General features: G+C 36.5%; 2 protein-coding genes across 3 annotated transcripts; both read right to left on the reverse strand.

Moving 5' to 3' along the window:
- Positions 1-281: 281 nt before the first annotated feature.
- On the reverse strand, positions 282-2,579 carry LOC122031135 (nucleolin-like). Of its 2 annotated transcripts, XM_042590234.1 has the most exons (4): positions 2,420-2,579; positions 2,185-2,309; positions 940-989; positions 282-871 (listed from the first exon to the last, which is right to left on the reverse strand). In XM_042590234.1, the coding sequence occupies exons 2-4, from the start codon at positions 2,305-2,307 to the stop codon at positions 544-546; spliced, it is 501 nt and encodes a 166-aa protein (XP_042446168.1). In that variant the 5' UTR covers positions 2,308-2,309; positions 2,420-2,579; the 3' UTR covers positions 282-543. The 2 variants fall into 2 exon arrangements, with proteins under 2 accessions (XP_042446168.1, XP_042446158.1); XM_042590224.1 differs by lacking the exons at positions 2,185-2,309; positions 2,420-2,579 and adding an exon at positions 1,615-1,809.
- Positions 2,580-2,836: 257 nt separating this feature from the next.
- On the reverse strand, positions 2,837-9,201 carry LOC122031127 (PP2A regulatory subunit TAP46-like). Its single transcript, XM_042590211.1, has 9 exons — positions 9,005-9,201; positions 8,728-8,850; positions 7,503-7,589; positions 7,254-7,358; positions 6,377-6,538; positions 4,864-4,899; positions 4,663-4,734; positions 3,411-3,688; positions 2,837-3,255 (listed from the first exon to the last, which is right to left on the reverse strand). The coding sequence occupies exons 1-9, from the start codon at positions 9,098-9,100 to the stop codon at positions 3,018-3,020; spliced, it is 1,197 nt and encodes a 398-aa protein (XP_042446145.1). The 5' UTR covers positions 9,101-9,201; the 3' UTR covers positions 2,837-3,017.
- Positions 9,202-10,329: the final 1,128 nt, after the last annotated feature.

A 10,329-nucleotide genomic window follows, 5' to 3' on the forward strand; every position in this document is an offset into this window, starting at 1 on the left:
CCATCTTATGTTAATGCCTTGTGAGCTTCAGATGTGTTCACCCTGCAGTGAGTGATCGTGGAAGAAAATGATAAATAGATTTTTGTTTTTTTAGGCCCTGGAATCACGCATTGTATGCTCTTGTTGCTCGATTGATCTTGATTGCTTTTTAATGACAAGGTATTTGTTGGAATGCATTGTTTACTGTCATATTCCATAGAGATTTAAATTTTATGACCAATATTTTAGAGGCCTACACTTGAACGCCTAAATTATCAAAAAAAAAAAAATGGCAAGGGAGGTCAAAAAACACAAACCAAACGCCAAGAATCACAAATGTCTACAGGTAGTAAGTAGCATGTTTACCATAAAAGACAGAATAAGATCAAATTTAGTACACAGGAGGTCATCCCTATCTACCTAATATCCAACTGCATCTACTCCCACCCAAACACTAAATCTTCTTCCATGTCAACATTAGCAAAAATAGAAAGAAAGAAAGAAAGAAAACCCCTACAAGGACCAGAATCACCAGATACCTCCCAAAAAATGCAGCAAGGCACCTCACTTCCTCTTCTTTGTCGGTGGCTGCTGCAGCTCCTCGTCTTCTTCATCGTCTTCCTCTTCTTCGTCTTCATCGTCTTCCTCTTCTTCATCATCGTCATTATCATCATCGTCGGCATCTTCCTCTTCACTTCCTCCACCTTTGGCCTCGGGTCCATCTTCCCCATCTCCTTCATTGTCGTTCTCTTCTCCGGAGAAATCATCGTCGCCTCCATCGTCTTCTGGATCATCTCCATCCTCATCATTCTCATCCTCATCGTCATTGACATCTGAATAATCGTCATCCTTGTTCTCCAGGACAGCTTCATGTTTGCCTCTTCGAATCATTCTTCATGGGAAAAACACACAGTAAGTGGCACTATAACTAAAAGACTAGAGTATGTTAGGAGGACCTACCCAAAAATAGCTTTCACCTCTTCACTGACGGGGGCAGCTTCAACTGATACCTGAAACAGGTCCAATTTTAAGTGCAGCAGAAGGAATATGATCCACAATGTCAAGGAAATGGAAACTAAAAACACTGTCTTCTATGCAGAAGAAACATCTAGAATTATAGATCCATAGTTCTCAGATTAAACTCTAAAAAGTGCACATCATTATCGAGAAGTTCAGCAGATGATCATATCAGTAGCATCCATTTTCATTGATATGCTCAGTGAACATGATTGAATGGTACCGAGAGAGTATTTATCTGAAAAAAAGAAAAACAGTATAGAATTTTAAAACATCAAAAAGAAGAGAATAAACACTTCAATCAGGCTTCTAGGAATAAATTCGTTGTGCCTAGGAAGGAAACATGGGGATCCTAAGAATTCTTACCTAAGAAAGTTGAACATCGGACACTCGTAATCATGAAACATGAAACCACAAAAGAAGAAGAAAAAATCATTAGTGATATGCTCAGGATTGAAAACTAAACACCCAAGACAAATCATTTCCAGCTTATTTCAGGAGATAGCAATCTAACTTATGAGGACGGAGGACCAATATCATATGAATCCTACATTTAGCCCTACAAGCTGTACTAATATACTAATCAGAGACAAGGTACTTGTAGCAAGTTAGGCATACACATATCATGTGACCACAAGCTGGGTAAGCAGCAAACTCCACGATAGTGCAACAATGCAACATGGCGATGAGAAGGTAGCCTTCAAGCTGAGACACTACAACCGATAACTCCGAGAACAAAACTATTCTCATGCTCAGATAAAAGTGCGCCCACCTACAAAAGCTAATCCATCACAGATAAAACAGCTTATAAAGAAGAGATTAACCTAGTTCACTTCATCCGTTGAGCAATAAGGCATTCTACTTTGGTACATTGAGCAAACAACTTGAAAAGGGGAACAATGATCTAGAAAGCTTTCAAAAGAGACGATCAATCTAACTGGAGGTAGTCAAAATCGCATTCCTAATCCGTCAACAAAATACATCCTGATAAGCTCCACATCCTCCTGAGTGACGCCGACACGATTAAAAGAAACCCTAGATCGCCGTGAAAAAAAATGCGCGAGAAGCTAAATTTCACATCTTTATGTAGCTCGACCAAGGACAAGCAAAATTTCAGCTTCGTCCGTCATCAAATACCCAACTTCAATTAAAACCGAAGAAAAGAGAGAAGAGGGGAAGAAACCCTACCGTCAGAAGAAGCCAAAGGAGAAAAAGCCGTTCTGTTACCAATACGGACCTCGCCACCAGCAACTCCACCATGGAGAAAAAGGCAGTAGCTCCATCACTCTTGATTCGACATAATGCCTCCATATCTACCGACCAAGCAGTTAAATCCATAAGGAGAAGAGACAAAAGCGGGGATAAGAAACAATCTGCAACCCTAATTGCGGCAAAACACCAGCCCAGTACTAAAGATTCGTACCGTGGTCGAAGACGATGAGGAACGGTGGAAAAGAGAGCACCTTCGATTCAGCTTCAATGCAACAGCGTGAGATCTCTCGTTGCCCTCCTTCTCACCGTTTGCGTATGGATTCGATGCTTCCGATTTAGGGTTTTGAGGGATACGAGTCCCAGTATGGATCCTGTCCAAGCAGTCGTTTGAGCGATCTGTGCACTTAGGATTTCATCACGAGGAATCTATTCTTTTACGGCTTCCACTGGGTATTGCAAGAGATGAAAGAAACGTAATCTTGAACAAGATCCTCGCTATACGATCGTCCAACAACTGAACTCGCGTTGAATCCAATCGGAATCTAGTTGAAATGCTTGCGCATCTACGATATTCCAAATTTATATTCGTAGGTTAATATAAAATTTTCTTTAAATTAAATTAAACCACTTATTGAACAAATATTTTAAAACTATCGAAAATATTAACATATAAACTTTAAATATACTAATTGAGCAAATAAGGTGATGATAGAATCTAATGGCTTCTTAGAGAGGTTTTGGGCTTCAAAATCTCACTGAAACATAACTATAAGTTGGCTTCTGGGATACAATGCAAGGCCTGAAATCCATTAGCCGCAAGGTGTTAATTTCTTGTTGCCGGCACCGCGAGGATTTTCGTCTTTCCAATCATCCCATGCTCTTGCCTTCTCCACCTCAGCATCGTCGTCGTCGTCAGTTGTTGATGCAGTGATGTCCTTGTGCCAAGAAGAGCTTGCTTCCTCCATCATCTTAGCGTTCCTCTCCTGCCATTTCTGCATTATTTCCATTTCGCGCAATCCAGCTTCCTCTATACTCATCGTAGGCAGTCTATATTCCAAACAGAATTGCATGATTAGTGTTCCAGACTAGACATGGAGCTCGACTAATATGCCCAAAAAAATTGATTTAGCTTCAGATAAAAGAATGAGTAAATAAAAATATATAAAAAAGATCAGTAGCAGAAATTTAAAAATATGTTTAACCTGTGACCAGGTTGGAAGACTTGTGCCTGTATTCTTTCCCTCTCACTTGTTATCCTTCCACCAACGAGGCTTGCCGGTCCAAATATCATTGGTTGGTGCTTGTGTTCATGCGCTTGTGAAACTTTTGCCCTGCCTTCGATGACATCCTGAGCAAAGGTGGCGCAAGTGATAGGCTCTGCTGGCTTGGAGAAAACTGCTCGACTCGCTGCATTTCTATGCCAAGTTTCAGCCCGGTTGGCTCGCTCATCAAGCATCTCTTGAGTAAAATCTTCTCCTTCCTGCACAGTTACATCCAAAGCTTTGAATAATCAGTTATTAAAGGAGGAGAAATAACAAAATAGACTGGTGAACTTAGTACCGATAAGTAACAGACATATATGCCTGATGAGAAACAATATACTTAAAGATAGTAGTGCAGCTGTACAGACATATATGCCTGATGAGAAACAATATACTTAAAGATAGTAGTGCAGCTGTTGAGAGTATGAGTGGAAGATTAGTTATGCAGCGGACAGAATTTAGAGGACAAAGAGAAACAAGATTTGTAGAAGTGGGCAGCATCTAAAACCGACACAAAAACCACACCAATAGACCAATAAGGATATATGTACATATTCATACACTTATAAAAATGATGAGAACAATCTGAACCAAACAAATCCAAAACCAAATGGGTCATTTTGGTTTGATTTGAAAGCTTAGCAATTTCAGGTTTTGGTGCAGTTTCATTTTGAAAATTTAAATTCTGATTTAGTAATTTACTTGAAAGATGGAGCAGTGCCTGCCATGCTTGGCTCTAAGGGAGAGAGCTTCTATGTCATTTAATCAGTAAATGAGCGGCCTCAAATTTAATAGCAGATTTTTTTTAGTAAAACACACAATTTTAGAAACACTAGAAGAACACCTAGTTAAATGAAGAGCTTTGTCATGGCATTGGCGTGCATGATGTTAGTGTTTGTGATAGTAATGGTTTGTTGATATGTGAAACCCAAAAACACAAAACGACTCTGAGATTCGATATCAAAAATCAACTTTTTTTTTTGTTTGAAAACTAATCAAAATCAGCCATTTCAAAAGATGGAGAAAATAAGTTTTCCAAAATAGAAATGCGTGGTGTGTTGCACAATAAAGATGGCACCAAGATCTATACTGTTCATGTTACATGTAAAATTATGATCTATGCGATCTATGCAAATACAAAGAATGTCACTAAAATGCTGCCTTAAATGACGAGGACATTGAATGATTTTACCTTTGACTGTCTGTCCTTCACAGCAATGAGCATTTCTTCTTCTTTCTTTAGCATGTCCAAGAGATCAAATGCCTGACAGAGAAGGGGAAAAATAAATACAAGATCAGCTATCTAATACAAATACAAAAGAAAATTCCCATAAATATGCACTGGAATGAATCTGAACATAGATAAACAAGTTTCAGATATGGACAAACTGACCTTACAAATAGATAAGGAAATTGTTGTAAGCCATGCCTGTAATATATAGCCAAAAAATGAATTATTGCAAGTTTCGGCCACAATAGTACAACCAAAGTCATGCAATTTTTCTTACACTGATGTAAAATGATAAAACAAATTAACAAAAATGCTTTGGAAAAGAGTTTATTTACTAGTACAATTTTGAAAATGAAAGTGGTTGAGTATGACATAGGCAAATGCTGGCTGCAATAGAATAACTAAAGAGAGCTATACAATATAAATACACAGAATCAACACTATATAATGATAAATCTAAATCTGTTCACCATTAGTAGGGATTGCTACAGAGTAAAATGCTAAGAAATTCTATGGTAAAATAAATAAACATAATTTAAATACTGCTAAGAGCTGATCAACAATGACAACTATAAATCCTTGGTAAGCGTGACCATTTTGATAAATGTGAATGAATCCTGGGAGAAGAAGATCCAGTTTGATTCCACCTCCAAAGTTAAAGATGATGCGAACTAAATTGCAGTTAGTAATTTTAGTCACAGAAGGGTCGACATGTAATTTTCTTAAAAGCACCACCATCATCAAGCCAACCCATCTACTTACGGTTGGCTACATGGATTCCACAGTTGCAGCAGCATTGACAAAGGAATACATCAGAACATCTCTAGCATCTTCCCTAGTTAAGTTTTCTCTGGCTCTTCTCTAACATCTTTAGTATCCTCTGGCCTTTTCCTCCTCTCCCTACTGTTGCTTTTGTCACTTGCTCAGTCAACTGCCGCTTCTTGTTAACGCCAAACTTTATACCATGGTTCCATCACTAGTAATATCCAAATAAATTAAATCATTTCCATTATCTAACCAGAGTTTCTTTCACCCTCTACGTTTATTTAATTTTGAAACTGAATGAAGTTCCAACGCTGAAACTTTAAACCTTAGCTTGACTGGAGAAATCCATGAAACTATAGTTTTTTTGGTTGCCCTCTATCCTTTATACCTTCAATTGATTAAATTCCTGTAACTATAAATCATCTCAAATCTATTATCAATCATTTTATCATCTCTTGAAGCTAGACTTAGTTGCTCCTAAGAGTAGAATTTTCATTTTAAATTTCATCTAGCTATATTATTTCTTTGTATGCCAAGATTCTGTTCTAAAACTGGTTGAACAAATTAAACAAAAAGAACCAATCCATTAGATCTCTAAATCTATAGCAACTTGTCGCTACCACTTGAGACTTGTTTCTGTACCAACATTGCAGATGCATTGCCAATGAAGCGGTTCAAAGTACAACATGATACAAAACTGTCCAACAAACCATAAAAGATATCATAAAAACAATTTAACAATCAATTCAATCAGTTTTTGAGGAAGAGTGTGCAGCCAGTGATGACTGAAAGGAGACAATCTTGATCTTGCTAAAACCTGTGCAATAGTGATTCAACACCCAGAATAACAAAAGAGCGAAGTGGCTTAAGATAGAATTAAAGAGATCATTTGATGTTTCATTTTCCAAACCTCTCTTTCTTCCTCTCCATCATCATCAAGTACATCTTCCTCCCCAACTTCAACTGGTGAAGAGAGAGCGGCTGCCCTCAATGACCGATGACGCCTTTCTTTTTTTTCTTTAATCTCTTGCAGCTTCGCTTCTGCAGCTCTCTGCCACTTGAATCTGGCAATCTAGTAATAATTTGATCAACATAGAAAAAAAAAAGTAACATCAGACAAACTGGAGGAAATAGAGGGTCTCTTCATCCATGTATAAACAAATTAATACACCAATACAAAGATTGTTAAAGTTGATTAGTCAACTTCTTATCCCAAAAGCTTGAGTTGATGGATGGAGACGACTTCTAACACTAATCAATAGTGTTACATCACTAGCAAGATGAGAGGCAAACTGGCCAAGAATATCAACCGGTTTGGCATATCCCTTATATATCTCTACCTTTAATAGCAATATGGTATAAATATTTTAGAATTATTTGCTGATTGAAAGGCCAAATCAACAACAAATACAAAGAGAAAACAGCTCCAACTAAACTTATGCGCAACATGAAGTATGGGTGGTTTAAGAGTTACAGGCCAAGTTGAGGCTTGTCAAAACCATGCACAAGTGGCTGTGAAAGAATAAAATGAAAAAACCTGTATTCTGTAATTATCAAAATTTCATTGTTTACCTACAAAATAAAGAAAACAAGACTCAACAAAAGAATAAACTTCACAAAGCTTCAAAAGTTCAAAGTCAATAAAATGATAAGTGAAAGCAACACTGCAAAAGCAAATGACTGGCAAGAAGATAAGAAATATGAAACCCAAGGCTGACAGATCATAGTTTCCTGTATGCAACAGTTAAGAGTGTGTTTATCTCTTTATTGAAATAGTGAAGATCCACCTTTCTTGCTCTTCGTGTTGCAAAATTATCTGGCCCTCCTTGGCTAGAACTTTCCAACTCCGCTTCAGGAACAAGCTCCAAAGTTTCACAAATTGAAATGAACTCCTTTTACACATTGCAAGAAAATGAGAGTCAGAAGATCAAACCATACAAGTACTCGACTAGCAGATTACAGAGAAGCATAGGAAATTGATACTTTGGCTTAATGTTTGCTGATAAATTCTATAGAATCAGTGAATTACATTTTACCTTCAGGTGATCCTGAGAAATTTTAAGAACTTTTATTCTGTCATCTTCAACAGCCTTTTCTGTTAATTCCCCAATATAATACGGAACCTAGAGAATATACAAAGTTCATGCAGCATGAGATAAATTAGCTATAAAGGAAAATAGTAAAATAATATCTACAAGCAAAATCACATGCAGCAGATGATGGAGAGGAAGAAGCATTATAAATATTTTGATCTTGAAGGATGACAACTAAAATTAAATCAAAACACACATTTTCAACGTGAGTGAAAATGGTTGCATCACAACATCAGCCACCTTAGTTGGCATACTGTCACTCCCCACATGTAACCCACATGCTCTTGCTATGCTTAGGCTGCAGGACGTGATTCTTAGAGAACCATAAATTGGGGAAAGCATAGTGACTCAAATTGCATTAGATGCATGATTCAGTAAGGAGTTTCAGACTATAATTTCAAAACGATCACTAATTGAGATAATAACTGTTGGAAGAAAAACAAAGTAGAAAATACAAGCAGGTTTGCAGGGTCCACCAACTTGCAACTCACCATTCTATATGATCTCAGTAAAGCACCCCTGACTATAGCCAACACAGTCAAATTCATAATGCAAGTAAATCTATTGCTGGTTATGGCAACCAGCTACAGCTCCCTACAGTAATAATCATAAATATATGGCGACAAAAAAAAGAGATATTTACAACTGGTTTCAAGAATAGATAGAGAATAACTTAAAATGAAAGAAGATGACAAAAAAAAGAACATATACAAGTCAACCAAGCAAGGAGGAGAAGCAATAATAAGCATATCAATGTATATGATTTACACTATGTTTCCTGGATAACATGGAATTCCAGAGTTCAAATTTTTCTTTTTAAGCTCCTACTACAGTGTACATTGTTCACCACAAAGTCAAAAATCCAGTATGCATAAGTATTAAGAAGGTACAAAAATCAGAGTTGGAGATCAATATTAAAAACAAGAAATGCGCAAAGAAGTATATATATATATATATATATATATATACACATGAAAGCATTAAATCTCAGCAACCTACCAATTGTCAAAAAGAAACATATTTATTCAAATCTTACATAACCGTCAATATTGCAAAACGTACAAGGATTTGCAAATCATAGGCCCTGAGACATCACTAGGACGCACCCATACTAAAGAAAGAAAGCATCGAATAACGAAGACATAGCACGAAGAAAAGAAACACTAACCAACAAATACTTCAAATTGACCGTGCTAACATCGTCCTTCGTCTCATTCGACGAGAACAACCCCAGTTTACTTATCATCTCATCGCAGCGCCGCAGCGCCTGGATTCCCTTCCGTACAACATCCTGCAAATCAAAACTGCAAACTTTTAACCAAAAAAGACATACATCACAAGTGCTTAATCTCAAAGAGAACAGAGAACTCATAACAACAAAAACAAATCGGAGAGTCCTCCGGACCAAATAAAAAATGCCTCAGGCAGGGAAACAGAAGAGGAACCTGATCGACAGAAGATCCCGATGCCACGGAATGGATCTTCGAGGCCTCTTCGAACAGAGCCGGCAGAGGTATGTCATCCACCTTCCATTCACCCATCGGATCAAATCCAACTATGCTTGCTGCAAACCCTAGGTAACCACGAGAAGAAAGAGAGCTAGACTCGATCGATTGGAAGGAGCCGACAACAAGGAGGAAAAGAGAAAGCGAGCGAGGCGGTGGATGCGACTTTTGCGTATTTCACCTTGAATGTTCAAGAATAGCATGCAATGGCCTGATTAGTCTTTAACGCGCCAATAAGTCGAATTTTAAGGGTGGAAAATATATAGATTAGTTAATTTGGAGCAATGGCCCATGGACTAGAATTCCCGAGACGGATTTCGGAAGAGCTATAACCGGTTGGAAGTCGATTGATGACCTGGCAACTTGACCGGAAGCGGAAGTCGGTCGAAATAAAAATAATATTTCTCAATAAAAAAATTTAATATCTATTTTATATAATATTTATAAGCATATCTCGTCCTATATTTAAGTTATCACGTATCACTTTCAATTTAATCTTCAGTTATAATTTATTTATAGAAATTTTTCCTTCAAATATAATGCATAATAAAAAGGTATTGAACTTTTAGGTTGTTCATCATTCGTACTTTTCGATTTATCCTGATGATCGATAAAAAAAATTTTATAGGATTGAATTAGTCACTCCCAAAACAATTCAATGAGACTGAGTTTATTTTTTTTTATAGACATATCTCACTCTAAGAAAGGATTAAATTAGCTAGTGTGGGACAGAATTACTATCATATGGTAAAGATTTATCTGGACAAAACTAAGAAAACAAAGTCTTCTTCACACTTTCCAACTACAACTCATTGTAACATACTCTTCCTTATTAAAAAATAAGTTAATTTTTTATATTAAATGTTAAACGGATAAGAACATATAAGTATGTTTTCTAATGTTGTGTCAATATATTTATAAAAAAAAATTTATTCGTGTTCTAAGATGTAACATAAAAAGAATCTTGACAATACATATGTTTACATAAAAAATAATTAGAAAAAATTATTAATAAGTCTTAAAATAATGATTATTAGTGTAAAAGAAAAAAAATATATTAAAGTAATTTCATTTTAAGATTCACTAAAATTAGGTAATAAAGGGTTTAATATTTTAATAAAATAACAAGATATATAAAAGAAATTATTATGATGTCAGATTCACTTCCGCACCTCAATTTTTTCAACTGAAATAAATCGAAGCTCCCAAAAATAATTCAGACACTCCAAGTAACTTTCAAGAGCCCGAGTGATTTTTAAACTCCC

Source organism: Zingiber officinale, chromosome 1A (genome assembly GCF_018446385.1).
Source record: "Zingiber officinale cultivar Zhangliang chromosome 1A, Zo_v1.1, whole genome shotgun sequence".
Taxonomy (NCBI): Eukaryota; Viridiplantae; Streptophyta; class Magnoliopsida; order Zingiberales; family Zingiberaceae; genus Zingiber; species Zingiber officinale.